The following is an 18,552-nucleotide window of genomic DNA, read 5'->3' on the forward strand; positions in this document are numbered from 1 at the left end:
TAGGTCTTTTGGAGCGTGATGTCACGAGAGGGGGCGTGGCCAGGATTTTGGTTGAGGAGCCATGTTTCTGGGTCAAACAGAGCGCTAGCGAAAGAGGAGCGAAAGCACACGGATAACACCAGCTATGGTTCGTACTTGCTGTGTGGTCGGTTGTAATGTTAGATCGCACGACCGGCAAGGGAATAAGGTTGAAAATGGTTTATCTTTTCATTCTTTCCCCACCTGGAAGCAACATGAGGCAGCTCATGTATCGGATGTTACCAAAAGAAGGCGTCTAGTCTTGATAGCAGTTGTGAGACGAGTTGATATCCAGTTTTCTTCCATCTCCAAATATCTGTTGGTGTGCTCCAGACATTTTCATTCCGGTAAGTTACAGATATGTTCATATCACTCTTTATCCGGTCTTTAAGTCTGACGTCACTAGCCGTGTCTGGGCTCAAACTCCGCTGCAGGTCCATAAATCACACGATCACTGTGGCATCACTGAGAGTTGAAAAACTATCTAAAGTCTTTCATCTGTAATAAAATGATCAGCGTTCTGCTCTACCATGTGTAACAATTGAGTTTATCATCCAGGCATCCATGAAAACGAAACAGAATTCATGACATTTAACAGAGTTATAAATTAGCAGGAAGTTAGCTCGCTAGCTTCCATCTAAATACAATATAGCATGTCCTGACTGAGGGATCTTGGAAACAAATTCAAACGTACAGCTCTGCTATCACTTCCAACATAAATGAAGACAGAAAACTAAACAGCAGTGACGTTTGTAGGGTACTGTGAGTAAAATGCGTTTGATTTTCCCCCGAACATTCAAATTAGTGCAATCATAAATTCATTCATGAGGGGCAAATTACAGTAAGAACATGTGGAGGCTCTGGCTACGTTCACACTGCACGCGAAAGCGCATCAAATCCCACTTTTTTGACCGTATGCGACCCATATCCAATCATGGTATGACAGTCTGGGTCACTTTCGTATGTGGTACTGAATCCGATACATATCTGATGTTTTAGAAAGCAACTGCTGTTTGAATTGTCATGTCGCATTAAATCCGTCTTTTATGTCACTGACACAAAATGTACGCCAATTATCAGCGCCGGAGAAGACATTGAGAACACATGAGCGCTTCGCGTCCATCCCGTGTAGATGTTAGTGAAACTGTTGGGAAAACAACGTGAACATTTTATTTATACTGTATAATCTGCAGATTCTGACAGAAATCTGCAACTATCCTTTGAAGCACCGCTCCTCTCTAAAACGGCAATAAGGATAATTATTAGGCCATATTTAAATAACAAAATAACTTAAAGCAAAATTGGGGAACGTAAAGTCCTAAGCAAGTCTTTATATTAAGGTCCATCAGTCAAACAATACTGTTTGGTCTGGGTCTGAACAGAGCGTGTTGTGTGTGACATCTGCTTTTGCGCATGCGGGCCACTTTGAGGGTTCACAAAGGAGCGCGTTTGCTGTCACATTTTATTTGTAGTGTGAACAAGCAGACAAAAAATCAGATTAAAATAAAAAAAATCTGAATTGAGCATTAAGACCTGCAGTGTGAACGTAGCCATAGTGAGTTCAGTGCATTGATGTGATATTGTCCTGAAGGATTTAGTTATTGTCAATGGTTAAAGAAATTGCAATTATTTATTCATATTTATTATAAATAATCCTAATTATATATCTTGCTTCCATGTTTGTGTCCTGTGTCACAAAAAATACATTTTTTACTATAATACATTGATTAATGACGTGCAGAATCTCCTTTTCATATTACGTGTCCATAATTGTCACCTAAAGTCAAACTTTATGCTTTCTCCATCTTGAAAGTGATTACATCCTTGCATTACATACTTTAGGTTCATTTTCTGCAGGCAGGTTTCTGAAAGAGAACAGGCAGATTTGGAATATAACATGCAGCGTTCTATAGAGGGATATATAAAAAAATTAAAAATTACATGTATGTGCTAACTTTCTAAACACTTTGTTACATTTATGATAAATGGATTTGAAAGTAGATAAAACACATTTATGTCGGCCTTGGCTCATTAGAGTCCTTTTCTTTAAATTAACTTTCTATGTTTCAGGTACTGCACTCTCAAAGACTGAATGAACAGCATTGCAGCCATGGGTCATTGTGAGCATCACAGGGAAGGTTGAAGCCGCCCACTGCACCTGTATGGCCGGAGTCGTGAAGACCTGCATCCATGTCGCTGCTCTTCTTTTTAAAGTAGAAGCAACAGTGCGGATCTGTGGCAAGGACTGTTACAGATGAACCTGCATACTGGGTTTTGCCTGGTAATATGACCAAGATACAGCCAGAGGTTGCCCATAAGATAGACTTCTCCTCTTCAGCTGCCCAAAAACGGCTTTGGATCAAAACATAAACAGACCATCCGTATTGAAAGGTAAAAGGAGCCGTCCTCAAAAAAGACAAATCCCACCTGCTACTGTGGAGGAGTGTCACTGCTATTGGATACTTTGCTGGAACACAGTAAAGCTATGGGTTGTGGGAATGACCCATAATGTTTTATCTAGGGGTCTAGATTTATGCCTGAAATGCACTGCCATGTAAATAATTTGCATTTACTGAATATGTACTGACTGAGTACCACTGTTCAAAAGTTGAATAAAGAAACAAACTAATTTTTGCCTCTTTTTTATTTTTTTTATTAAAACCACTTTATAGAACATCACATCAGTTACAATGTAGAATCCATGTCATTTATAGTTTATAAAAGACAAAATGTTTACACAAAATCATGACAGCATTTACACGATATCACCCACTACTAACACTACTTAATTTACTATCAATTACTTCAATTTATCTTTTGAAAAATTACCGCTATTTATACAGCACAAGACTTAAGAATATTTAACAGGAGCAAGTTTCATTTTTCCCTGGTTTTACTACCACACTGTTCACCAAAACGGCAGCAAACCTTCAACATCTTATCCAGAAAGGTCACCTCTTCACCCTCACATGGAAGAAGTAATCTGATTGGCATGGTGGTATGTTTGAAGCAGGTCCCTTGTGTAGCGCTGGAACCCAGTCACGATGTTTCATCCATTTCATAGGCTGGTTTGCCTGCAATAATGCCAAATAATTAGCAAGTCTATAAACAGAAGGTAGTTCTGCAAAATCACTCATTAGGATGTTTTTTTCTAATTTGCTATGACCCCAGAGTGCATTGAAAATAAAACTAATAGGCTATCTGGTCTTTAAGTGATGGCGTGACGAATCCTGCTTTCCGGCCTAAAGTAGTCTGCGTTTAATATGGGTTTTGTGTTGTTAACATGTTTAATGTTTTGTATTGTCTTCTATTTAATCTCAAAAAGCTCCTAAAAACAGTCAGTGATCACTGTTGGCCTCCCTCGGCTTTTATCACCACTAGTCATTTGAAAGCTCAGTTTTTAAAACCTTACAATGTAGCTACAGCACAGCCCATGCAGCAGTATATGAATGACTAATCCTCTTCATCCTTGTGGATGAATTATCTCAGTTGTTCTCCTGGCTGAAGTTTGGTTCGTTTACAGCAACCTGCTATGAGATTACATTTGTTCCTGACCACCGAGAATCCTTTATTTATATTATGCTCACATAGCTGTGTCGCTAGCGGTCACGTAGCACAGCCAAACTTTAGTAACCCTACAAACGTCACTGCTGTTTAGTTTTCTGTCTTCATTTATGTTGGAAGTGATAGCAGAGCTGTACGTTTGAATTTGTTTCCAAGATCCCTCAGTCAGGACATGCTATATTGTATTTAGATGGAAGATAGCGAGCTAACTTCCTGCTAATTTCTAACTCCGTTAAATGTCATGAATTCTGTTTCGTTTTCATGGATGCCTGGATGATAAACTCAATTGCTACACATGGTAGAGCAGAACGCTGATCATTTTATTACAGATGAAAGACTTTAGATAGTTTTTCAACTCTCAGTGATGCCACAGTGATCGTGTGATTTATGGACCTGCAGCGGAGTTTGAGCCCCGACACGGCTAGTGACGTCAGACTTAAAGACCGGATAAAGAGTAATATGAACATATCTGTAACTTACCGGAATGAAAATGTCTGGAGCACACCAACAGATATTTGGAGATGGAAGAGAACTGGATATCAACTCGTCCCACAGCTGCTATCCAGACTTCTTTTGGTAACATCCGATACATGAGCTGCCTCATGTTGCTTCCAGGTGGGGAAAGAATGAAAAGATAAACCATTTTCAACCTTATTCCCTTGCCGGTCGTGCGATCTAACATTACAACCGACCACACAGCAAGTACGAACCATAGCTGGTGTTATCCGTGTGCTTTTGCTCCTCTTTCGTTAGCGCTTTGTTTGACCCAGAAACATGGCTCCTCAACCAAAAATCCTGGCCACGCCCCCTCTCGTGACATCACGCTCCAAAAGACCTATTAGGCTAATCGTTGTGTCACTTCCGGTGTTTCAGACAATCCCTTTCTGTCAAGGATTTTTAATTTGTTGCGGTGTTTTAATTTGTTGCGGTTTTTTAATTTGTTATGATTTTTAATTTGTTGCGATTTGCACTTCCCAGCCACCGTGAGAAATTAAGTAATGTCATCCACTGGCTTGTATAGCATTACATAAACCTAAATAGGAATGCCAGCTGTGCACAGACATTACATAGCACGTTGCTTTTAAATTGAATAGCCCCTAAGACAGAGCAGAAATGTTGACAAAAATGAATATGGAATCAAGCAAAGGAAGGCTTAAAGTATGTACTGTCATATGTACCAGCGGTAATGAAGTAGCTGAACCATTTGGACAGATGAACTGCTTCAGACGCCTACAGCTGAAAGATCACTGGACCAGCCCTTTATCTTCTCCAGGATATTTGAGGGTGCAGAGCTCAAATACATGTTTGAAGTCTTGCATATATAGGATATTTTGGAATCTTGATGGACACAGTTGTCATCCAAGATACATACTCTCAAAGGCTCTTTCTCACCTGTTTATTAAACAGAATTTTACCCCCTCATTTTCATGTTTTTCTCCACAAATGTCTCTTGTAACCAAAACCACAATCTCAATTTCCGTCAAGGATTTTTAATTTGTTGTGTTTTTTTAATTTGTCGCGGATTTTTAATTTGTTGCGGATTTTTAATTTGTTGCAATTTGCACTTCCCAGCCACCGTAAATTTCTATTCATGTGCCTTGCTACCAATGTGCCAATGTGCAGCAGTGCTGCTGCCCACCCTTTCCTCCTACTTCTCCTCCCATCACCTCTTTTGTGTCTGAGTTAAAATGTTGTGACCTTTTCAAATCATTAAGTCTTCCTGTGTGCCTGTTTTTATGGCCTTTCCCTTTCCCCATACAATTATGTTTCCCAGCTGCTCGAGACTTTGTGACAAGCTGCAATGAGGAATGTCAAAATTTATATTTCTTCTTAACAGGCTGTAGTTCTCCAAACAAATTTTTCTCCCACAGTTAATTATTGGGCCATGCTGGTGACAAAAAGTCTCATTACGGTTTCACTACCCCCTTTAAACTTTATTTATAAACAGCAAATAATCTTAACCCCAAGGAAATTTATATAAGTGCAGCTCTTCCATTCCTCACATCACAAGGAACAGTAAAATAGTTGTACTTATATGATGACTTTTATTTATCTTTGAGGTTACAAAGGTTTTTTTTCCTGTATTTTTGTCCAAGAAGAGAAAAAAACAAAACAACAAGAACACATAAACCCCTTCACTACAATAGGGTCACAATTCACGGAGGAAATCTGGGCATATGGGTAAAGATAATAAAATAGATTTTTTGAGTATGTAATGATTCAAGGTCTTTAGTTAAAAGTGATGCATTGTAATGTTTTAATAAAAGCAGGCTGACATCGTCATATTGCAATATGAAAATAAGCAGACAATAGCATGCTGTAATTAAAAAAACATTTAAAAAAAACATACATTTTGGTATATCAGTTGCCTTTTGGGGGGGAGTTGTGCTCTGTTGGTCCTCTTGTTTGGTTTGTTTTTTGTGAATGGGGGGTTGGGATATGGTTTTGTCCAACTTTTGTTTTAGTACATCAACAAAAGAGAAGCAATTTAAGCACTGCAAAATTACTAAAATACATGTGGTCATATTTTAGACATGACACTATACTTTTGAAATACTCGAATGATATTCAGAAATCATATTTAATTTCCATTCAATGTAAGGTAAAAAACTGAAGTAAGACTGAGGTTAAAAATTTTATTGAATTAGAAAAAGACAAATGGCTCAAAGCATGAACTGTATATCCGTGGTATTCCATGGTACTGAGTTCCTATTTTTTTGTATGTTTGTCACACTAAAATGTTTCAGATCATCAAACAAATTGAAATATTAGACAAAGACAACACAAGTAAATACAAAATGCAGTTTTCTGAATGAATGTTTTTACTACTAACAGGAATTAAATTAACTGTCTTTGGAAAGTTGAGTCTCTAGCAGGGCTGGGCGATATATCGAGTTTTATTTCAATATATTTTTATACAAGATATAAGATGTGACAATATTGTTTATATCGATATAGTATATGGTACGTTACAGCTATACTTGTGGAGCCGCAAGTTTGCCTCTCTTTCATCCACTTTTGTCTCTACGCAACGTTACTCCGCCTCGCCTCTCTCCTTCACTGAACACAACTCCCCCTCCCCCATCGCTTCACCTGCAGGCAACGACAAGATGGACACGGCAAATCTCCGTTAACGAGTTACCGCGCATCGCCCCGTGCGTGGGACTGGACGGCGTCAACGTGTTAGCAAGCTAACCCCGCTAACGAGCTAACCGCGCTAACGAGCTAACCACGCTAACGCCATTCAGCCCACAGGGGCTGCACGGCCTAAAATCCTTTCATTTTCTCAAAAGTTGACAGTGCGCCTTATGTATGAATTCTGGTTGTACTTACTGACCGCGAACCGATTTTATGTGATACATGGCGCTCAGCAATCTGTCAATAAATGTTTTAATATGACTTTGGTAAGCTACGGACCTGCACCGCTTGATGGATTGTCGGAGCCTCGCGGAGTAATACGTATTGTGCTTCAACGTAATATTACCGTATTGTGTGTGTGGACCATAAATGGCACCTTTTAAGGGACATGGTTACTAAGCAGATTTCAAACTCAAGGCTGTCAGTCACGCAGTAGAACTTGGGAATAGAGCAGCTGTGAAATCTGTCTTTGTTATTATGCTCAGCGTCTTTTAGTTTACATTTTGACTGCACAATTGTGAGCTTTTTGTTATGCATAAAAACAACATTGTTTTCTTTTATTTATGGAGCATCATTATTTAATAAATGCTCATAATTTATTTTTGAGTAATTTTTTCATGTACATCTATGCTGTATGTTAATAAAAGTGCCTGAGTGACATCTGGGACACAGCTTTGACTAAGAACTCTCTATTTGTTCTTACTTTATGGCTTTAAAAAAAAATATCGAGATATATATCGTATATCGCCATCCAGCTAAAAAATATCGAGATATGAATTTTGGGCCATATCGCCCAGCCCTGGTCTCTAGCCACACACAGACCTGATTACTGCCACACCTGTTCTTAATCAAGAAATCATTTAAATAGGACCTGCCTCACAAAGTGGAGTAGACACAGAAACAAGTTTTTAGAAAAGGTTAGAGTGCATTCAGAACCAGGCTTTAAGACTCTGTACAGCTGCAACAAAATCAACCCCAACAGCTACACTTCAGATGGAAATGGGAGAAATGCCTCTTGATATCAGAAGAAAACAATTTTCATTAAATTGCTGGATGAATTTGCAAGGGCATGAACAGGATCACCTCACACAGGAAACACTTAAACCTTGTTGGGAGAAAGAGGTATATGGGCTCAAACTGTGGTCATAAATATTTTGTACTTGTAAATCAGACTGTGTAGTTATGAGTTTTGTAACTTTATAAACCAAAACATCTGAAAATTTTATGTTTGTGCATCAATAGATGAGAATTTGTGTGTGTGCAAAAAAAGATTTGTTTGTATTTGTTAAGGTCTGTTTACAGATGCAAAGCAAAAAAATATGGGCTCTATCTAATCTAGTGATTTAAGCTACATTTGCTAATGTTTTTGAAGCTATGTAAATAGGTAAGAATGGTTAATAATTCTACAAAAAATGTAAATACAATTCATACTTTCCTTTTTCTCAAGTAACTTGCATGTGCTTCCTCACTGATAAAGCTTCCATCCAGTTAACAACAGTAGTTAGTGTGAGGAATAATATAATTGCAATTGAGCATGGAAGACAACAACAAATTATTTAGTTACACTAATTTCAATGATTTTTGTTAAGAAAATATACAGTGTGATGATGCTTACATTAATTGATTCAGCTCGGGCCTTTTTATGTTAAGAATTAGTTGAAAATATGTTTTGTGAACTTTTCCCTCTCGTGATATGCCAACGTTTGAGAACCGCTGGCTTACACCCCACTACTGTGGTTGTCTGAGTGAGCCTGTGTGGAGACAGTGACAAGATAACCAAGCTAATCACACATAGTATAAAATACTGGTTGATAAGAAGGGAACATGAAAACATTTTCTAACACATCTTTATCTGCTGCTGCTTTTAATTTATTATGCACTGGAAATTAATATTTAATTTTAGACAGTATTACATAATACCTTTTAAAAGCTTTTTATGACAAGATAGAGCTGCTCTCTTCATATGAAGAACAAACTAACCAGACTATACATCTCATAAATTATACATTACTTCTTTTTTTTTTTTTTTTTTTTTAACCTGTCCCGTTTGGTTCTTTTGCCATCAGAATTATTGTCTAAAGGTGAAGAAAGATGCCCAACGGACTTACTTTACCAAATGGACCATCCCAGCCTTGCCGTAATGGTCCATTTGATTCACCTTTTATTGTTTATTTTATTTTCACTTGCTGAATACGGGACAGACTTAACTGGGGGAAAGAAAGGGGAGAAAGAAAAACAGCGGGGAAGAGGGACGGGGAAAAAGGGCAAAAAACCAAAAACCAACAGAATAAGCAGACAAAAAAATACATATATCGATCACCTGTTGAGAAAGAAAGAGAAAGCAAGCAGAAGAAAACGAGAGTAATAAACAACATCACAATGATCTATGGGAATATGACAGTAAATACTAAATGTTAGACATTATTGTGCAGCACGTAAGATCGACAGCGCACAGTGTGCTTCGAGGTAAGAGCCAAAAAGGGTGTAGTTTGTGTGTGATCACCTGTGTGTACACCTGTGAGCATGGACGCGCTTGTTTTGTTTTTTTTGTTTGTTTGTTTGTTTTTTTTAAAGGTTCCTTCATGTAATGATCTGCTAGAGGGTGTGGGGGGCCACTGCCCTGTCCTCCAGGGCATGAAGCAGGTATGGAGGAGATCAAAACTCTAGACATCCAGAGGCCCCCAGAACACAAGAGACCAAGGAAGACCAACAGAGGGGCAGCTGCGTCACTATCCCAGAAAGAGCTGAGGAGAGTCCCAGATGAGGGGTCACTCAGCAGCCGCGGAGCAGAAGCCAGGGGGGGTTGCAGTGACGTGCCCGTGAGCTCCGCCGGCAGCCAGCTGTGCCTGAGTGACCGAGCCCGGGCCGAGGCCGAGGGCACCCGCCTCCGAAGTGGCCCGAGCGAGCCCCAGGCTCCATGCCCGATAAGCAGCCGCCAAGGAGTGAGCGGTGTGTACCTGGGCGCCCACCCCGGACACAGAGAACCACCAACGCACCAATGTCTGAGGGCGCCCACCACCGGCAGGGGAAGTGGTGGGGAGATGGGCCTCAAACCTTGGAGGGCCTGAGATGTCCCCAGAGAGGTGGCGTCTGATACCCAACCTGACATATAGACACAGACATACAGGCACACACAGATACAAACATCCATTCCCACCCTCATGCTCTCATAGGCAATTATTCCACACTCAACCAACGCGGAGACAGACATAAAGAGACGCTGTACACACAATCACTCTCCCCAAGCGTACTCTAAGAACCGGGTCCGGGTACCCTTGCCCCTGGAGGGGGAAACTGCACCCAGACCCAGGTGGTGTTACCCTTTTCCCTGCGGTGGGGAGAAGCAGACCGCCCCGACTCCGCAGCAGCAGGGAGGCCCCACATTCCAGACCCCAGTCGGACGGCCAACTCCTCCTCCTAGCCCCCCCGCTCCAGCAGGCCGCAGAGAACGGGGGTGTGTGAAGACTCCAAACCTCCCTCCACCCGCTCATATGTAGTGTTGATGTATGTGTGTTCTAAGGTGCATTTAAAACCCAGGAGGGCATGGAGCTACCTGCCAGAGCAGCAGGTAAGCGCATAGCCCCTCCTGCTAGTCCTCAATGTCTACGTGTATTTAAAATTGAGAGGTGGGCAACGACGCCAGGGAAATTAATATTTAATTTTAGACAGTATTACATAATACCTTTTAAAAGCTTTTTATGACAAGATAGAGCTGCTCTCTTCATATGAAGAACAAACTAACCAGACTATACATCTCATAAATTATACATTACTTCTTGACTGTAGCCTTGAGCATATTACCTTAGCTTGTCTAATGACATAATAGCCATCACAGCAGGACAACCACAGACTGAAGTGATAACATTGATAATAACGGCATTAATTACGACATCCTTTGAATTTCACCTACTCTAACAATTACAAAACCCTGGTATTGAATGGAAAGGCCATGTTTAAAGGGTTAGTGGACTTCCTGAGTTCATAGACCAGCTATTTTTCATCCTCATACAGTACTTCATCTATGGGCACATCATGGTCATCAACAGGGACTTTTTCACAAAGCTGCTCTTTGAAGGCCAAGGCAATTGTGTAGGGCTTGCCTTTGGGGTGTTTTTTGCAACGCTCCAGGTAGTTATCATAGAAACCCTTCCCTCGTCCCAGTCGGTTCCTGGCACGGTCAAAGCCCAGCCCTGGAATCAAAATCAGGTCCAGACCTCCTGGATGGTGCAAGTAAACAGTGTAATTACTGTTAAAGTTCTCATTGTGTCTGTAGATATACGTCCTAATTCAAAAATTCCTGTTTAATCTGTATGTAGGAAGGAAAAACTGAAGTCCTTGCATGGTCCCCTGACAAATTTATGCCTAAGATAATAAAAGCTCTTGGTCCTCATTCCACATTTGCTAAATCGTCTATCAGGAAACTTAGGGTAACCCTTGATTCCGCTCTCATGTTGGATGTTTATGTCAAGTCTCTGGTTCGGTTTTGCTTTTATCACTTAAGAAACATTGCCAAATTAAGTCCTATTGTATCACACATAGAACTGTAGATTGGTATTCATGCATTCATTTCATCACATCTGGATTACTGTAATTCATTGTTTATTTTTCTAAGAAAAAACTCCCTCTAGGTTGTTCAAAATGCTGCAGTAATGGACTCTGAATTCAAATTCCATTTTAAGATTCTGGTTCTGACTTTTAGAGCTCTTCATGGGCAAGCACCAGCTTACATTATTGAAATTCTACACTCCGTGTCCCTAGCAGGGCCCTGAGATCATGTAATCAGGGCCTACTTGTTACAAGGCTGAGAACTAAGGTAGACAGAGCTTTTGCCACTGTGGCCCCCAGACTCTAGAATTCTCTTCCTCTAACCTTGAGATCTGTCGATTCATTAGTTTCTTTTAAAAAACAACCAATAACTAATTTTTTTGGAATTATGTTTGGTTAACTTTTTGAATCTTTACTGAAAACACATTTATGGACTGGCTTTTAGCACACGTTGACCCAAACATTTTTTTGTTTTAACAGACTTAGTAATTGTTGTTTTGGTTGTTTTTATTGTCTTCTTGTTTTAGTCCTTCTTTTTATTTTTAAAAAAATATTTTTTTATTTTATTGCATCATAGTTGTGCATCGAATTGTAATCGCAAAGGGTTCAATTGCTAAAGTAAATAGTGAAGGAGGCAAAGGACAACCTTTGAAGGCCAACGCCTCTAGGAACATCTCCAGGACAGGGGTAAGCAATTTAGTTTAAATTTTTTTGTATATATCAGTTGGTAGACCATTTGGTCCAACTCTTTTCCCTGTTTTCATCCTGTTTATGGCTGTTTCTATTTCTTCCTTGGTAATCACTTGTTCCAAGTGGTGCGCATCTCCCTTTTCTATAAAAGCAAAGAAATTATTTTGTTCTTGCCATTCCATTTCTGTTTTCTGTTTCTATTTCAGTAATGTATAGTTTTGCATAATACATTCTAAAAGGGTTGTTGATTTCCAATGGATCTATTAAGTTATTCCCACTATTATAATGGATGTAATTGGTGTTGTTTTGCAAAGTTTTTGTTTGCCAGGCTAATAACCTGCCAGCCTTCTCAACATACTCATAAAAAGACTATTTCAGCTTTAAAAGATTTGCAGCTTCCCTGCTTAGTAGAATTTTAAAGTATTTGTACTTTACTCATTTTTTTCTGTCAACATTTTATCTTTACTCCCTACATTTTTACACAAATATCTGTACTTTTTGCTTCCTACATTTTCAAAACAGGCTTGTTACTTTAGTTTTAACATGAGGAAGGTTTTAACTTCACATCAATGTGGATCTTCAAAAATCAAACCAATTTAAGTCTAAATGGAGGGAACAAAACTACATAAAAGAAAATCCTATCAGTGTATCAATCACTAGGGCTTGTTGGATACAGCCAATGAAGGAGGCGAAAACATATATTTTATCCATCATTTATAGGGCTATACTTAGGGATGACATTGGGCCAGATAGATCCTGAATGACATCTGTGGTTGTGGTACTTCAACTAGCTTTACAGAAGACTGAGCATAAAGGGAGTAACTTGTTGTAGCAGGAAAAAAATATCAGCAAAGACACAAACTGTGTGCATTTTGTCACACAATATGTCTCCTAGCTTAAGGTCCACTAGCTGTATTTCACAGGCAGAGAAGAGAATGGGATAACTTCACTCAGAGATGGAGAAAGATTAAGAAAGACAGGACAGGAGAGGAAGCAGTGATATTACACTTAAAGGTAAGGACTGCTCTGTGACATTTGATAGACCAGAAATTTAAATGTTACATGAAATGTCCTGATTTTTTAAAGTCAGATATTAGATCTTAATATAATGTTCTGAAATGCCCTGCAAAATAAACTGCGTTACTCAAACCATGTATACTCTGTGGTTTAGAGCAGGATAAACAGGTTAGCTTGCAATACTCTGGTGAATTCAAAGTAAAGCACTGTCTTGAACTGATGTGCAGTGGCTGTGGAGTTCATGGTCGGGGTTAGTTTACATCAAGTGTAACAGAGAATTTGATTTGAAAGTTGAATTTTAGACCACCCACATTCAGTGTAACAATTGCTTAGTATTAGGGTGTGTCTGCCCCTATTGCTCTTATCAATAAAAGTGTTTTGTGTGCGTGCATGCTAACCTGAAGCCAATGCGTCCTCTCTGCTGTTATCATCCCTGGCAGGCTGCCGGATATTCCAGGAGGTCAGAGGCAGCGTCTCTATGTCCTGCAGACTGTTGACCTTCAACATGTCCATATGACTGCTAGTACTCTCATATCTAGGAATGAAGCAGCTTTTACCACACTTAAGCATGTCCTTGATGATTTCCTGAGTATTCACTTCATCCTTCATACTCAGAAACACAGCAATCCGCTGAGAGGACACATACTTGGGGTGACTGAACAACTGAAAGAAAATGCAGATGAAGAGAAAATCAAGGTTCTGAATCCTTAATCTTCCATGAGTAAATTAATTTCCATCCATCCATTCGCTTCCACTTATCCTTTTCAGGGTCGTGGGGGGCGCTGGAGCCTATCCCAGCTGTCATAGGGCGAGAGGCAGGGTACACCCTGGACAGGTCGCCAGTCTGTCGCAGGGCCAACACACAGGGACAGACAACCATTCACACTCACATTCACTCACACATTCACACCTAGTGACAATTTCGATTATCCAATTAACCTATCCCCACAAGCTGCATGTCTTTGGACGGTGGGAGGAAGCCGGAGTACCCGGAAAATACACAGTAAATCTGAATGCTCAAAGTAATTAAATAAATTAACTAATGTGAAATTATTTTTTAAAACAGTGATAACTCAAATAGCTCAAGTTTATCTAACATTTTCTTACGTTTGAGTGAATTCAACTTATTATTTTTGACCAACTTAACTTTTTGGGCCACTCTTTGCGACTTGCAAATAAGGACTTGCTACTATCATTTATATCATTTAATTTTATTTATTTATTTCACTCCTATAGCAGTCATCTTTAGAAGGTTTTTGGGTCAATTTAACCAGAAATATTTTTAGTCTAAGATACACTACCAGTAAAAAGTTTAGACACTTTAGACAATTTTTATGATTATTTACATTGTAGATTTTCACTAAAGTCATCAAAACAATGAATGAACACATATGGAATTATATAGTAAAAACAAAAGTGTGAATGCAGATGAATGCCCTGCAGAATTCCAGTAGTAGACACATCTCTACATCAACTGTTCAGAGGAGAATGCGTGAATCAGGCCTTTATGGGAGCTGCTAAGAAACCAAATCAAGGAATGGACGTTAGACCAGTGGAAATCTGTGCTTTGGTCTGTTGAGTCCAAATTTCTTTGGTTCCACCCACCGTGTCTTTATGTGACGCAGAAAAACTGAATGGATGATCTCTACATGCGCGTGGCAGAGGCCCCGATCCACATCTGAGATTTCTGAGGCATTTAAACAACAAGGAGTTAGTTAAACAACTCCTTGATGGCAGAGCCCCTGGGATGAGTTTCACCTTGGGTGTGTGGCCCATTACTGCGAGAAAAATTCAGTCCTTATACAACCATTGCAAGAGCTTGGTTTGCATTGCCAGCAGTAAGTCGGACTTGTTCCAGTGGGTGGGGACTCCGCCTAGGCTGCTCTTTGTCACTGATTCTGTTCATAATTTTTATAGACAGAATTTCTAGGTGTAGCCAAGTGATGGAAGGCTTCCACTTTGGTGGTGTCAAAATCTAATCTCTGCTTTTTGCAGATGATGTGGTTCTGTCAGGTAGTGGCCTCTGGTTCACACTGGAGTGGTTCGCAGCTGAGTGTGAAGCAGCTAGAATGAGAAACAGCATCTCCAAGTTTGAGGGCTCAGCTGGAAAAGTGTGTAGTGGCCACTTTTGGGACAAGTTAGTTCCCCAACTGGATGAGTTTAAGTATCTCGGGGTCTAATTCACAAAGTGAGGGGAGAGGAAGATTGACGGATGGATTGGGGCTCCGGCTACAGCGATGCAGACGATATACTGGTCCATCGTTGTCAAGAGCGAGCTGAGCGTAAAAGCTGGAGCTGGAGTTCAGCCATCCAGGAGGGACTCAGTCTAGAGCCGCCACTCCCTCACATTGAAAGGAGCCAGTTTACCTGGTCCGTGTATCTGACAAGGATGCCTTCTGGGTGAGGTCTTCCAGGTATCTCCCATTGAGAGGAGGCCCCGAAGCAGACCTCCTTGGAAGGTCCCATGTTTTAGCCATTTCTGGATAATGCATCAGTTTTTCACACAGGTCCATGTAGGTTTGGATTCCCCCCCCTTTATTAGAAACTGCATTTTGTGTTTGTTTGTTGCACAGTGTATTGGTAGATAAAGGTCCAGCTGCTGTATTTTCAGACAGAGAAAGGAGTGAAAGTTGTAATGTAAAGACTGCTCAGTGACACTTGATAAACTACCAATTTAAAAATTACATGGAATGCCATAATTTTTAAACAGATACTGGATCTGTGTGTAGCAGCAGGTTAGCTGATCACAGCCTGTCCACTAAGAAAATTGACTGTAGCTGGCATTAGAAATGATTGTGAGCTGTTAGTATTTTCCCCATACTGAGCCACTAAAACAGATCTTTGTGTTACTCCACCTGCTAAATCTCACTTTAACCCCTGACTGTTGTCATTTTTCTGTTTAGGTGTGGAAGCAAAGTCACCCCCTATTATTTTTTTCTATTCCATTATTGCTTGTGTCATAAATAACAGTTTCAAGATAAGTACATTCATTAGCATTAGAATTTAATTTACATAACAGTTCTATTCTCATATACACATATTATTTTTGTTTAACAGTAATACATGAGGTCTAGCTACCAGTGCATGAAAGTAGTTGGTACAAGTGTCCTTTTTAAACTTTCTTACTTTTGTACATTTCAGAGCTTGTACCTTTTCACTTTTACTTTAGTAAAGACGTTAAATAAGTACTTCAGCTTTTGCTGGAATATTTTTTTAACATTAGCATCTTTACTTCTACTTAAGTAGAGAATGTCTGTACTTTTTCCACATCTGTATATACATGTATTTGCATATATGTAAAAATTTTCGGCGAGGTCTTTAATAATACTCGCAGAAATGGAAGAATCTGCGGATGCGACATCTGGGACACAGAGACTGATTTCCATTACCCATTTCCATGAACATTTCCTTACCTTCTGTGAAACGACAAGAGACTGCCGTCGTTTCTCGTCGTCCGTCACTGTGGCAACCCGTCGCTTTAATTCTTTCCTCAGGCCTTGCTTTGCTGCTCGCAAGGCGGCCATTCTAACATTTAATTAAGCTAAATGAAAAGAGATGATTTACATTAAGAGTTTGAGCACGTCTACTGGTAAAATGTTCTCTACCGAGTTGTGTAACAGAAGGGATTTCGACATCTATTCTGCTTCATGCAACTTTCCCAACATTAAACATTAACAGGCTTATCAACACAAGACTGGTACTGTGACGAGTAAACGAAGTAAAATCAGGACGACCCTGAACCGTAAAAGGTCCGTAAACATTACAGTAAAGCTGTAGTGGATACCACTACCGAACATGTTTCTTCTTTGGTATTTTAAACATACTTCGTCCTCGTTTTTGCCACGTTGCTGCCCCCACGAGTGTTGGAACGTCATCACTGCGTTTTTTTCTTACCGTTAAACAGTGACGACGTAGTAAAGGTGCGCGCGCATACTTCTGATGACGTAAGCAGTATCGCCTAGGGCCGTTTGTACTTGCGTTCTCGTGGACTTGTGATACGTCATCAGTCGCAGAGTACAGTTCCAGAACACATCATGTAGCCAAGTACGCTCAAAATTCCCGGATGTGTTCTCGCTATGTGTTCTCCCATTCTATCGAGCACGCTGTCACTACCCGATCTGTACCGGAAACCCGATCGGTACCCCGCATGCGCGAAAGGTATCTATTTCCGGTCGAAGCGTTTTACGATAGTTACGGGTCAGAGTATCTGTTAAGATGTTAAGAATAATAAATATATCTTAAAATGTTTGCAATAATGAAGCATTTCAGTACAATGTAGACAAAAACGAAAAATAAAAAGATAGTTACGGATCAGGACTCCCCGATCCTTACTGCGCATGTGCACAGTCCGACCGTACTTGTCACTACCCGATCCGTACCGGAAACCCGATCGGTACCCCGCATGCGCGAAAGGTGTCTACTTCCGGTCAAAGCGTTTTACGATAGTTACGGGTCAGAGTATCTGTTAAGATGTTAAGAAAAATAAGTATCTCTTAAAATGTTTCCGATAATGAAACATTTAATATAATGTAGACAAAAACAAAAAAAAATAAAAAGATAGGGACGGATCAGGACTCCCCGATCCTTACTGGGCATGTGCAAAGTCAGACCGTACAAATCCCCCATGGCAGAACCAAAGAAGCGAAAGGTAGAAAGTGAGTGCAGAAAATTTCAAACACGGTGGGAGAGTGAATATTTCTTCAAAGAATTCAAGGGGAAGTGTGTCCGTTTGATCTGCACTGAAACTGTGGCAGTTATGAAAGAGTATAATGTACGACGTCATTATGAAACCAAACATCAGGACTATGCATCCTACACTGGTGCTGAGCGAGAGCAGAAATTAAAGCAAATGGTAGCTCTCCTGCGGGGTCAGCAACAGTATTTTTTTCGTGCTCAAATTGTCCAGAAAAAGGCTCCAATAGCAGCTATGAGGTCGCCCAACTCATTGCAAGACATGGCAAGCCTTTTTCAGATGGAGACCTCATAAAACACAGCCTCGTTAAAGGCACCGAAATAATGTGCCCGGAAAAAGTGCAGGATTTCAACAACGTCAGCATGTCCAGAAATACAGTTGTGCGACGCACTGAAGACTCGTCAGCCAACATTAAACTGCAACTGTCCGATAAAGCTGTGCTTTTGATTTTTACTCCATTGCATGCGATCCGAGCACTGATACCACAGACACCGCACAGCTGCTAATGTTTTTGCGGGGAGTGGACGAGAGCACGAGCGCTTTAAGTGAGTAAAAAATATATTCCACAGTACACGTGTGTTAATAAGCATGCATGTGCAGGTACACATGCTTCAAATATCAATAATGCGCATCAATTCTGTCACTACCCTGCTTTTGCGCACCACTTTCTTATATGCGTTTTTCTTGCTAACACACAGAGTACACACCGCTGTGCACAGCGCACGCACACGCAAAGTCAGCTGATCTCATCTGATGCAGATTTGCTCCTTGATCAAGTGACATTTGTCCGGATTTTTGCACGAGTGGCGGACGATCAGCACCGCGGCTGGATGGCCCGATTTACATACCCAGCGCAGCTGATACTCACCAGAATAATTTACTAAAAT

The 18,552-nt window shown here is 40.3% G+C and overlaps 1 protein-coding gene across 3 annotated transcripts; it reads right to left on the reverse strand.

The window, feature by feature from the left end:
* Positions 1–10,359: 10,359 nt before the first annotated feature.
* On the reverse strand, positions 10,360–17,122 carry mthfs (5,10-methenyltetrahydrofolate synthetase (5-formyltetrahydrofolate cyclo-ligase)). 3 transcript variants are annotated; one of them, XM_031739572.2, is made up of 4 exons: positions 16,867–17,122; positions 16,386–16,513; positions 13,371–13,635; positions 10,711–10,937 (listed from the first exon to the last, which is right to left on the reverse strand). In XM_031739572.2, exons 2-4 carry the CDS (start codon positions 16,494–16,496, stop codon positions 10,711–10,713), a joined length of 603 nt encoding a protein of 200 aa, XP_031595432.1. In that variant the 5' UTR covers positions 16,497–16,513; positions 16,867–17,122. The 3 variants fall into 3 exon arrangements, with proteins under 3 accessions (XP_031595430.1, XP_031595432.1, XP_031595431.1); XM_031739571.2 differs by having other exon boundaries at positions 16,797–16,880; XM_031739570.2 differs by lacking the exon at positions 16,867–17,122 and having other exon boundaries at positions 10,360–10,937; positions 16,386–16,782.
* Between the last annotated feature and the right edge of the window lie 1,430 nt (positions 17,123–18,552).

Source organism: Oreochromis aureus, linkage group 1 (assembly GCF_013358895.1).
Source record: "Oreochromis aureus strain Israel breed Guangdong linkage group 1, ZZ_aureus, whole genome shotgun sequence".
In the NCBI taxonomy this organism is placed as follows: domain Eukaryota; kingdom Metazoa; phylum Chordata; class Actinopteri; order Cichliformes; family Cichlidae; genus Oreochromis; species Oreochromis aureus.